The 12,140-nt window shown below is 44.2% G+C and overlaps 2 protein-coding genes across 2 annotated transcripts in view; one reads left to right on the top strand and one right to left on the bottom strand.

Annotated features, from left to right (window-relative positions):
- tmem110l (transmembrane protein 110, like) overlaps positions 1–6,719 on the top strand; it is a 24,890-nt gene extending 18,171 nt beyond the window's left edge. Inside the window, exon 9 of the mRNA XM_074625523.1 lies at positions 6,173–6,719. The gene's annotated coding sequence lies outside the window, so the exon portion shown is untranslated. The remainder of the gene's footprint in view (positions 1–6,172) is intronic.
- itih5 (inter-alpha-trypsin inhibitor heavy chain 5) overlaps positions 1–12,140 on the bottom strand; it is a 16,664-nt gene extending 4,524 nt beyond the window's left edge. Inside the window, exons 1-10 of the mRNA XM_074625506.1 lie at positions 11,913–12,140; positions 11,789–11,833; positions 10,442–10,605; positions 9,064–9,165; positions 7,608–7,879; positions 7,115–7,284; positions 6,736–6,852; positions 3,875–4,046; positions 3,163–3,472; positions 891–1,573 (exon numbers count right to left, since the gene is read on the bottom strand). Of these exons, the coding sequence (XP_074481607.1) occupies positions 891–1,573; positions 3,163–3,472; positions 3,875–4,046; positions 6,736–6,852; positions 7,115–7,284; positions 7,608–7,879; positions 9,064–9,165; positions 10,442–10,605; positions 11,789–11,833; positions 11,913–12,035 (2,158 nt within the window). The 5' untranslated portion in view covers positions 12,036–12,140. The remainder of the gene's footprint in view (positions 1–890; positions 1,574–3,162; positions 3,473–3,874; positions 4,047–6,735; positions 6,853–7,114; positions 7,285–7,607; positions 7,880–9,063; positions 9,166–10,441; positions 10,606–11,788; positions 11,834–11,912) is intronic.

Genomic DNA, 12,140 nt, shown 5'->3' with positions numbered 1-12,140 from the left:
GGTCTTCACGTTGTCTTATAACCAAAAACATGGTTTGAAACATGGCTCTTAAAAGTTTGTAGTTTGTGCCTTTGTAGAGGACAATAGCTGTAGTTGGCTTGGATTTACAACAGTTACAATGGCATCCAAAGGTAAAAAAGTATCATAGAAACTTCTCAGGTCTCTCTTGCAACCTAATCTACCTCCCTTTAATATGTCCGTCTGCTAAGTATCTTGCAAATACTCATATATGTGCCACAATTTGGTAAAATGTAGATAAAGACATAGCGGTAAACAGCCTACCACGCTAGTGATAAAAGGAAACTGGGTCGTGTCTAGAAGGTAACCCCCAAATTGCGAAAACTTGCAAAAAAACTCTTGTGAGACTCGCTGCCCAACAACCTATCCTAACCTTAAACATCTTGCGAGAGTTTCGCAATTTGGCTATCTTTGGTTTTCTATCCCCCAAAAAGGGGCGCAGTCTTGACATTTTGCAAGTACCCGTATGTGCCGGTCTGATGTATGCAACAAAGGTGAACAGCTAACCATCCTAGCGACAAGCTGAAGCAGTTTATTTTGCTATATTTTGGCAAGAATTCTGGACTGTGTTGAAGTGGACTGTGGTGCAGGAGTAGTTTAGAAGATTTAGTGGACATTATGATGCTTCTTTTTGGCTATTAATCTCAGTCATAGAGTTTAAATCCATTGTTACTTGTGAATCCAAGCAAACTGCAGCTGCTGTCCTCTGCAAAGGACTAACTTCTCAGAACCACAGCGTTTGATACTCAAAATAATTTCAATGTAGATCGTTTCAATTCCACTTTAGACGATCAGTTTTTGTCATTGTGTACTTGTCAGTTTATCTGAGAAACTTTTCAGACACCCTCTATTACCAAATCTAGGAGACTCACCAATCTGGTTGCTCAGAGATGAAGTCTGGCTTCCTGGCTTCTCGTTGGGTTTCTCTGCCTTTTCCTCCTCTGTGTCAGCTGGCAGCTCATTGGCGGTTGAGACAGCCTCACCAGCTGATGGGGGGATGGTGGGCGCCGGGGCCATGGTGCCGTCAGCCATGACCTCGGGCTTCTCCACCACCAGGTTGGTGAGGGGGGTGAGGAAGTGGTAGGTCAGAGACAGATTGGTGGCCCGCTGGATGTGGTCTTCCCTCTCCTTGCTGGTTTGGCTGCGCAGCCGCGACCGCAGTCTCTCCTTGACGCTCAGGAAACCCCAGACACGTTCGACAAAGTCCTCCGCTAGGGAACCCAAAGCAACTCCTAATTCCTGTGCGAGCACTGTCCCTGGCGTCTTAGCTCCAGTCGCCATCGCTGCCGTAGCTGCTTTCACATGTTTCTCAGTCTCTGTCTGTCGGTGCCGCAGCGGAACGTCGGTCTCCAGGACGATGCTCCTGTCATTGTTGCTGGCTGTAACCTGGACGTGGAGGGATTCTGCGCTGCTGTTGGTCAGCTTGCCGGCAATGACGATCTCAGAGCCGTTGAAGTAGTTGGTGAAGAGATGCTGAGTGACGTACCGGACGGAATCCTCGGTGTAGTTGATCCTTATGTCAGACAGCAGAGGAGTTCCTATCTCATCGTAGAACCTAGAAAGGAAGTAGAGAAATCTAGGATTCATACCTACACGGCAAAGTAGGTTGTTTGTTATCAGAACAACCTATATGAGGATGATCTGTTCTGGTTTCCCTTTTGGTACTCCGCTCCGCGTCGGGAGTTTGCTCAAGGGCACATCAGTGTTTGAGGCAGAAAAGAGGCCTGTTATTACAGAATTCATCAAATGTCTAGGTTATTCAAACAAGCCACCTTCCGGCCATAAACCTGCTTGTCTAACCTCTCAAAGCTACTTCCACCCCACTTCAGAGTTTGTGCACACATTCATAAAAGAGTGTGTTTATAGCAAAGGTTGTGAGTGTGTGTGCGTGTGTCAGTCCTCTGTCCTGTCCTTGTTGTAACGCCGGAGTAAATCTCCTCACCTCTTAACCAGCGTGTTTGTTCAAGCAGGACGAGGGCTATTATCTGCGAAGTCTATCTGTTAACCCTACGTACATACTCAGATGCAGGTTTCACAACACACACACATTCCTGCTGAACAGAACAAACATCTTGTGTGTCTGAGTGCAGAAGAGAGAGAGGGAGAGACGAGGGTTGTGTGTAAAGGACAGAAAAAAAAATGTCTTGGAGAGAAAGAGGGTGGCTGTTGTAGTCTGTGGCTGTCCCATGTTGAAGTTGATTAAAGAGGTCTGTTGTCAGCACCGTCACATTTGCGGTCCTCGTTGCCTCGTAGCTTGATGAGAGATGGAGGGACGTGTCAGAGGGGTAGAGGGGAGGGATTAAGGAGAGCTAATTGCTTAATAAGAGACGGATTATACACATATTAAGGGGAAATTTGACAATATAATCAATGATATCTTCTTATAAATTAGGAATTCTTTGTCGTTTCATTTCATGTTCGAAACACCTGATGTCTAGTAGGTGTTTTACGGGAAAATCCTGTTTGATTAACAAGTAAGTTCTGGCAAGTGCAATGCTTAACAGTGAGCACCAAAGGTGTTAACTGTGCACGACAGCTGGATTCTTGCAATGTCACGGGATAACGAACAAACCGCTCCATAATTTGTTTGTGACCGCACCAAGACCACTTCCTCTAAAGGGTCTCGCAGTGTTTGTTTTGTTCTGTAGTAGAATTGTCTGGAGTACAATTGCTGTGTTCAGATCTGCCCAAACGATTCGTACCAGGGGGGGAAACAAACCAGAATCTGAGTCAAATTAATAATACATGTCAGAAAACGCCTTTTGACCACTTTCAGAGCACATTGTTAAGACAGTCTTAGGCCAGTTTCACACCTGTTTTAGATTTTTTGAAGACTAGTTTCAGATCATTTATGAACCAGATAAGAAGAAGCCTTCATTTCTCTCATGTCAATTAGCACCATGGGATTCTTTGGTCCTATAATAGCAGGTGTAGCCACCAGCATCTTGAGTGTAGGTCATCTAGAGGCTGGGATAATGAGTAATCCCCATATTGGTCGCCATTTTTACAAATCCAAGATTGCTGCCATGTTGGCATCTGGAAAAATGTGATTTTGTTATTTTTGGAAAACTTGCGCAATGCACAAGATGGAAGAACATATAGACTGGATTGACGGAGTCACTGAGACACAAAGCGTACTCTTACCCTTTGAGCATAGCGCTGGCGTCGGAATCCTCGTGGATGCGTCTCATCATCCCACAGTTTTCCAGAGCCATGCGCTCCAGCAGCCGGTAATCCACGTCGTTCCCAATCCCGATGGTGAAGATGCAGAACTTCTCCTGCACGGCTGAGCGAGTGTTCCCCAGGATCGCAGTGGACTGCATCACCCCGACCGTGGGCCGTCCATCCGTCAGGAAAATAATGAGGGAGACACTGTTCGGACTGGTGTCGGGGCTCGAGAGGTAATCACGAAGCAGAGAGGAGCCGGTCTGGATGGCACCATCGATATTTGTTCCTGCAGTGAGGAGACGTCATTACGGGTTATTGCTCAGGAAAACGTCAAGGATTGGAAACACAGCCAGTAAGTCAAACTTTATAGATTTTATTGCCCTGAAGCCAGAAAGTGAAAAGCTCATTAAACACAATGTTTTTCCACTTTCAACTTATGGTGTTATCCAACACAGGCAACCAATTCCTGCCTAGACCTTTACATTAAATCATATTTACACCAGAAAATGTTCTCATAGTGCACTTTAAGTCTCCAGCGAATACATACATGTTGCACCAGTCAATTCAAGTTAAGCAATTCTTATTGACAACTCTTGATAATACATTAATCCAACAAACAGAGTCATGGTTATCTGGGAAAATATAGGAATTGTGAAGAAGACAAGCCATAAGGATAACAATGCCTCACCTCCAGTGGGTCCCAGCATGTAAATAAACTTCTTGGCGTCTCTGATGTTAAGGGGCGTCACCGGTACGAGGCGATTCGGCTGCCAAACTTTGATCCTATTGGAGAAGCTGATGAAGTTAAAGTGATCACCAGGTCGCAGATCCTTCAGAATGGTGAACAGAGCGTCTTTAGTCTGAGAAAGAAAGAGAAATAATTTAATCTTGTGTCAATATCAGATACAGAACGTGGTCTTGGTCTCTGTGGTGTAGCCATACTTATTGTGTTATAATGCTGGTTGGAAACAAAACTATTTATCATATGCCCAGCCCTTTGACCAGCTGTGGTGTATTTGTCACACGCACACACTCCACCCATGAATTGAGCCCAGGAGGGTGGTGTCAATAGTTTTGGAAAATAGAGTCAAAAATGTGTTTAATAGGGCAGAGGGCTAGCTAATCTGAACACTTGAAGATTTTTGTGTTGTGGGTTTTTTAAATGTGTTCCATATGTCATTGTTATACATTATTTACAAAACACAGAGACTGTGTAATCCTTGCACTGATGCTGACATAATACATCAGAAACTTTATTGTCTAAGCCTACATTAGTTTGATTTTCTCTCTGAAGAAACGTGACATATTTGCATGGAACTTGTTTGACACATACAGTAGGGTTTTGGCTGTTTGCTGATGATGCAGCATTATACCTTTTTTAATAATTATTACATCCGCCAAAAAAGTTGTTTTCGGTTCAGTGTGATGGTCTGTTTGTCAGCAGGATTACAGAAAAACTACTGGCCCCGATTTTAATGAAACTTGGTGGAAGGTGGTAGCATTGGCCAAGGAAGAACCCAATAAATTTTGGAGTGGATCACGGGGTGGATACACGTATTATTTTTCACTTATGGTAACGCCTTTGGCCGACGCCTGACGCCCATCTAGTATTATACTGTATTGATTTATAGTTATAATTATGATACTTGACACCAGAAACTTAATGTGCTAATGACCTAAAGGTTAGAGAAGCGAGCTTGTGACAGGAAGGTCGTCAGTTCAGGATACATCTGGGTAGTGAAAGTGAAAAACAATACTTGCTCCTCCCTCATTACCACCACTGAGGTGCCCTTGAGCAATGCCCTTAACTCCAGCTGCTCCAGTGGAGTGGCCAGCAGATCAGACTGTGGTTGTACTGGACAGCCTCCAGGTGTCAATGTGACCAGGGAATTCCTGGAAAAGAGAGCATTGCTCTCAATGAAGCTCCCCCTGAATAAATAAGGATAATTACTCAGCATTAGTCTCTCTTGACGGCCTTCTAGTTTGCTTTGAATGTGTCCGTGTGGGGAAATAGACAAGAAAAGTAAATAGACTTCTTCGTTCTGTTCTGTTCCGGAGCTTCACAATGTCAGCATCTCTGCAGCCCGGCCTGAGCGTGGGTGTGGTATATAATTTGGCGCTGGGGGGTTTATAGATGTCTATATGGGCTGTATACAGCAGGGGTCAAAACCACAGATTGACCCACACTGAAACCCTCTATTGTGAAGCCACATCAAAACACACTTGTTGTTCTGTTCCTGCTGCCCACTGGGGGCTTGCGATGGGTGGGGGGACGGATCAAGGGGTCGAGGGTGCTGTTGTCTAGAAAGTTCCATTACCCCATAGACACTGACCTTCCTCCCTCACAGCACGGCCTTGTACTGTATGTTTCCACTTTTCTGTCTCACTGAAAATCTGTTTTTTCTCTCCTCTTGTCTGTTTCTGTGCTCATGGCAGCTGCAGAGATCAGCTCCGAGTCGGGCCGAGGGGATTATTATCGTGCTATTGCAGATGGAGGAAAAAAGTTCTGATATTGATATTCCAGTGTGGGAGTGAGGAGGTGGGGTGTCAGGTTTCAGATCCAATACAGGCCATTGAAATTCTGCTTAAAAGCAGATTAAATTGCTTTGCATGTGAAGCATGAACTTCCTCTGACACACTCTGGAAAAGTAAGAATGTCATATCTGGTACTTGGCACTTTTAGCTGCATTAGGTAAGACTTTAACGAGAAAACACACCAAACGCATCAGCCTAAATCCCAAATTGTTGTTGCATTAGATAAGTGTCCCTCAGACTGGCCCAAATTCAATTTTGGAGTCAGATATAAGTATTAGCAGGAGACTGCTCACTGGGAAACAGGTCATCAGGAAGTGAAAAATGACAATTTAAAGGCCCACACCTGTGGTTTGGTTTTCCATCACCATGGAGATAAAATAATCTTAACTCAAGATCCACTCACAGGCTTTGTCTGGAGATTTTAACCCCTTATCATGATCTTCATCAGCAGATGGAGTTTGCTCAGGACCCCATCCACTGATTAAGACCGCGGGATGCGGTAGAAAGCTCCGGAAAAAGCCAGTTAAGTGGACCTTTGTCAAGAATTAACTTTCAAGCTCGACATCACATTCTGTCGCATAAACTGTGTTACCGCTGCATAGTACTGCAAAACGTTTTCATGATTGTGCTCGCTGGACATCTAACGCATTTTAACATGGGGGTCTATGGGGATTGACTCGCTTTTAGAGCCTCAAGTGGCCATTTGAGGAACTGCAGTTTTTGGCACTTCCGCGTTGGCTTCATTTCTCAGCACCGGAGGTTGCCGCTTGATTTAAAACTACTACTGTTTAGCTTGCCACCGGTACTGTCCAATATGTCGTGAATCATTGGCAAACGAACTGTTCTGTTGCTAACGTATGAGGATGTGTTGAAAAATACTGGATCTTTAAGAGTAAAATCCCAATCTTCTATGTAGGAGTGGAAACCCTCTACAGATACTGACTGCATTTAAATTGCTAACACATTCCTGCAGCTTTACAGTTTTCTAGATATCCACTCAGTGTGCTGCTTTACCTGTCTGATCTTAGTCCCCAACATGGAGGCGCTGGTGTCGATCACAAACACCACATTCTTGGGCACAACTGGCAGGTCTTTGGGGGCAAAGTAGTGGACGAAGTGGCCGTTTAAAACCTGGGAAAGAAAGAAGTTTACAGACAGTGAGTTGGAGTAGTTGTGTGTGATCAGCAAAACAGAGTTTGGTTCTGAAGACAGACTGAACAGTTTGGCAGCGGAGTGACTGTGATGGCAGGAAACCAGAGAAATGAATCACTAACAGGTGGGTGGATGAGTGTGTGAGTAGAGTTGGATGGGGAATTTGTGTGCACTCTTGCAAAATATGAAAACTAATGCTTTTACAGTTTGCTCATCTGTGTTTCAAAGCAGCATTTTGCACCTGAATGTCTCCTATCCCCATGTCTCTCTGAACATCGTAGCGGATCACAAAGTCTCCCAGGATGCCGTTGGTGGTGATCTTGGCCTGTTGGACGATGTTGGGGCTGAAGGTGATCTTGCAGACGTTCTTTTCGTTTTTGATCGCGGTGCCGGCGGGAGGGTCGAGCCTGGCTGAGGCACAAAGAGAGGAAGTGTGTTTGTGTGTTTGTTTAACTGGCTCGAGGACAAAAAAAACTGAAACGAGTAGGGTGACCGTGACATGAAAAGCGGATTTAAACAGATGACCTGTTTACTTAACTGAGCTGGGCGAAAACAAATACAGTTTTGGCATTGCTTTAAATAAATAAATAAAAAACAGTTGATGACATTTAGAGTTATTAAGAGGGTGGCACTCTGATTCATCCCATTTTGAGAATATTTGTTTGCATGTCGCTAAAACTTAATCGTATACATCTTGAATGATTCCTATGTGATAAAATAATGTATCTGTAAACCTGGTGTCTTGGGTGCATTAGACCCAGCTGCAGCATTGGAGCTCCTGCCGTTGCGGAGCGGCAGCACCTGGAGGTCGGTGACGGGGGAGTGGTCGACGATGGTGACGTCCAGGCTGAGGCGGCTGACCAGCTGCAGCGGCCGCAGGCTGGTCACGTGCTCGTAGCGTCCCAGCCGACGCTGCAGAAGCTCCTCGTAGGTCAGCAGGAACACGGCCCGGTTCCGACCCGGGATGCTGGCCGTCATCCTAAACACCTCCACCTCCAGCTCAGGCCTGGAGGAGGGGGGGGAGAGAGGAGGAGGAGACAGTGATGGTGAGTAGAGGTCCCTTTAATGCCAGCACTGCACGATGTGTGAGGGAAGAACTGACCAACACTCAGTGGTTGAAAGTAGCCTAAGTACATTTACTAAACGACTGTACTTAAGTACAATTTTGAGGTACCTGTACTTTGCTTGAGTATTTAAAATTTTCTGCTACTTTATACTTCTTCTACTCCACTACATCTCAGAGAGAAATATTGTACTTTTTACATCACTACATTTATTTAAGAGCTTTTGAAATCAAGATTTTTACATGTGCCTCCAAAATATATGATCAGTTTATAAAATATGATCCGCAGTTACAGATTACACTACCAAAAGTATATGAAGTAGTTAAATATATATATATAAACTGGGAAAAGGAAGTTTGGAAACTTGTGTTTGGTGGATTATTTCTATGTTGTAACAATGCTAATTGGCCCTAACTCTACCATTGGCAGAGAATTTTGGCAAATTTTTCTTGGGCGCTACCCACATAATCAGCTGTGCTGCTCATCCCACAAATGCATGATCCTTACAAGTTGGACATCATTGTGAAGGTAAATAAACAGGCTTCCCAACGATGTAAAATACAATGCCAATTAGCATTGTAACAACAAAGAAATAATCCATCAAACACAAGTTTCCGAACTTTCTTTTCCCAGTTTATATAGAAGAGAGAAGAAGACAAACATTGGAGTAATTAAGAAAGAGGAGGTGGAGCAGACCAAGTGGTGATATCATGACTGTGGAAGTGCTGCTTCTGTCTAATCTTACATCTTCCACTTCAATCCTTTCCTTCCTTCCTCCCTCTGCTCTGTCCTTTTACGGCGGAGTCAATGAATCACCAAATCTCATTTAATTAAATGTCACTTTTCATATGACAGCTGGAAACGTGATGTCACTCCTTCCATATGTCACAGATTCATACGACAGTCCTCCTCGCCCTCTGGAGCGATGATCTTATTTCAGACTCACACACGTACAGAAAACACACATATTGTCAACGTCTGTTTGCACAATAGGAGCATTAGAGGGAGCGAGAGCTGCTGTGTAATTAGGAGGAGACACCAGACCGGAGGAGTGGCCACACACACACACACACACACACACACACACACACACACACTGAAACACACACTCTCAGGTTTCTCTTACCTTGCTTCACCTGACTCTTTGTTCCTGGCGTTGCCGTTCTGCTGCTTGACCCTCTTTTCCTTCGGCTTGACCTCGCTCTGGTAGACACGCCCTCCGATGATCCTGGTGCACGGGGGGGTCAAAGGTCGAGGATTAGAGCGGCGCTCATATTCAGGACCACCTATTGTCACGTTTCAACTGGGTTCTCTCGCACAAAAAGACTGAATTTTCGGGGGGCGAAATCCTGTTGTTAACGTTTTATGGGTGAATGAACTGGTCACCGTGTGTTCGTTAACAGCAGTATTCTTGTCTCTTTGCTAACGTCTCCATAGCAGCCGAAACATCATAAGTCCTCGCAGACAGACAGGATGATGTTGTTATTTGGTGCTTTAGGTCTAAAGTGGCAACTTTGGTTGTGCTATGTTTTCTGCTGAGAGCATTTTATATCACTTCTAAAAACATTTCTGTAATTTATCACTTGCTCTCTGTGACACGAGTCACAAATTTGATGACTTTAGACTCGACAGAATCAAAAAAGAACCTGCATCTCTTCAATGCTCATTGTTTAAAGGGACTGTTTGTAACTTTTTACACGTATAAATCTACCGGGTCGGTTTCCCATGCGCGCTCGCATATGCGCGCTCGCGTGTGGCCGGAGTCTCTGCTCCGCTGCCTTCTTGCCTTCACTCACACACCGCGCTCGTTCTCACTGTCTCGCTCCACCTCTACACGTGCATGCGCGCACACTACACACTGCAGAAGAGTTAGTTTAGCGAAGTGAAGTTTAGTGAATGTACAGTGGACGTTTGTGCAGAAATAACTGCTGCAGCTCCTCCAGACCAACAGAGGTTTCCCGTGTCTTGTGAAGTGACGGGGTTCCGCAGCGAGAAACGTTATCGTCTCCGACCAGGTGCCGGTGTTTCCCCTGTTCCCTCCGACCGCGGTCGGGAGGCTGAAGCAGGAAAAGCCAACACTAGGATCAGCATTGATTCATGGAGAGACCTTCGTCTGGTCAGCTAACATTACTGCCAAGCAGGTGAAATATAGAGTGATATTGTGGTTTTAGCTGACGTGTGTCGCCTCACTGTTTTGAGCGATGCTCGTTCATGTCTATTTAGAGCGAGTAAGCGCGAGCCCGATGCTGACTTTCGTTGACTTAACAGCCACAGGTGTCGCTGTTAACAAGCATTTCTGAAAGTTACAAATAGTCCCTTTAACGTTGTGAAGGCATTTTCATTGGTATTAAAAAGAAGGCTGTTTTTCCTAAGAGGAGATACACTCTTCCAGACAACACATGATGTATTTTTAAATCCAAATTTGGATCCTTACAATGCGTTGATCATGTTGTTGTGATTTTTTAGGTCCATTATCTGAGTTATTGTCGCTGCTCGACTCTTACATGGTGAAGTTGGAGACGTAGGCTCCAGCTGGAATCTGAAAGTGGAACACGCCCTCGGCAGCGGCGGAGTGCCGGTTGAGCATGGCGCAGTACACCGCGGTGAAGGCGTAACGAGAGATGATGGTGGTCTTGATGGAGAGCTCCTGGATGTGAGGTTTAGGCTCCTGCAGAGGTAAAGCACAATTACACCTCAATACCACCTGGACTTCAACATCAATGATTATAATTAGAGCGTCTGTGGCTCAGAGGGTAGAGCAGGTTGTCCACCAATTGGAAGGTCGGTGGTTCGATCCCCGGCTTCCTCCGGGTCACATGTCGATGTGACCTTGAGCAAGACACTTAACCCCAAATTGCTCCCGAAGGCATAGCCATCGGTGTGTGAATGAGTGAATGAGTATTTAGATTAGATCCTGATGGGCAAAGTTGGCACCTTAGCAGCGTCTGACATCAGTGTATGAATGGGTGAATACTGACATGTAGTGTAAAGCGCTTTGAGTGGTCGGAAGACTAGAAAAGCGCTTTAAAAATGCAAGTCCATTTACCATACCATATTGAAAACCCCCCACTTTATTTTTGATTAGCCAAGATTTCTCATCCCAAGAAAGCCTGAATTTCCCCCTTAGTTACAAAAACCAAACAGAGGCAGAGGAATTTGTTCCCATGAGCTCAGATCCAGCATTACAGATACTCTGGCACATCTGCACGCTTTGGCGGAACTCCTTGTGCGTCACGCCCCACAGTGCACAAGTTTAGGGTGATAAAATGCTTCAAAATAACTGAAACTAGGTCATGTATTCTGGGTCACTTTGGAAAATATATATTGTTATGTATGATTAAATGTTGTTGTTTTTTTGTTTTTTTTATACTTTATTTTTTCCTTTTTTCAAGGCTGTTTTCATATATGCAATCCACTGTTTTGTAATTACAACAGTCTATAAACCAACTTTTAAGCAGATGAGCTTACAGACAAACCCATCGAGTACTCTTAGAGAAAAACAACCTCAACATTCAAAACCACAACAAAACCAGGAAAAGAAATAACAATAATAATAATGACAAAAAGAAAGAGTAGAATTAAAAAAAAAGAAAAAGCAAACAAAATTAAATGTTTAGATTTTAAATGTTTTCTTAATGCCAGTTTTTTTTTGCCAGTATTGACAGTTTAAAAGCCTTAAATATTTAGTTGATGTGCCAAATTATAATGCCCAAAACACCAGACTAAGCTTTTAAAATTACATTTAAACATTTTACGCAAACCCAACACTCACATTTAGCCTCCAAATTTAAGGAATACAAATAGATAAATATTAAATCATCTTCATATCTGTGTAGTAAATTAGACTTTACCTTGACTAGCATAGTTTTCAACTGCCTTGGGACTCTGCGTGGAGCCTGTGTGCACAAAACAAAACCAGTCAGATTAAGAAAAATCCAAACACCAGAATGTACTTGGTCTTTTTAAATGTCTTACAATGTCTAAATCAAAGTCTGCGAGGTCTGAATCAATGTCATCTCCAAACTGGGATTCCTCCAGTTGCCCCAGTGCACTGGGGCTGAAGCAGATCAGTAAAGTCACCAGCAGCAGCAGCAGCATCTTTGCAGTCCTTCTCTGCTAAAACTCAAAAAGATGAGTGGGACATTATATTTCCAGCATGCAGCGTCTCCAAGTCTATGTGTGTCCAGAACAGAGTGACTGGAC

The sequence above is a fragment of the Sebastes fasciatus genome, chromosome 23, assembly GCF_043250625.1.
Source record: "Sebastes fasciatus isolate fSebFas1 chromosome 23, fSebFas1.pri, whole genome shotgun sequence".
Taxonomy (NCBI): domain Eukaryota; kingdom Metazoa; phylum Chordata; class Actinopteri; order Perciformes; family Sebastidae; genus Sebastes; species Sebastes fasciatus.
Note: the sequence above shows the minus strand (reverse complement) of the source record. Positions and strands in the feature narration are given on the sequence as shown.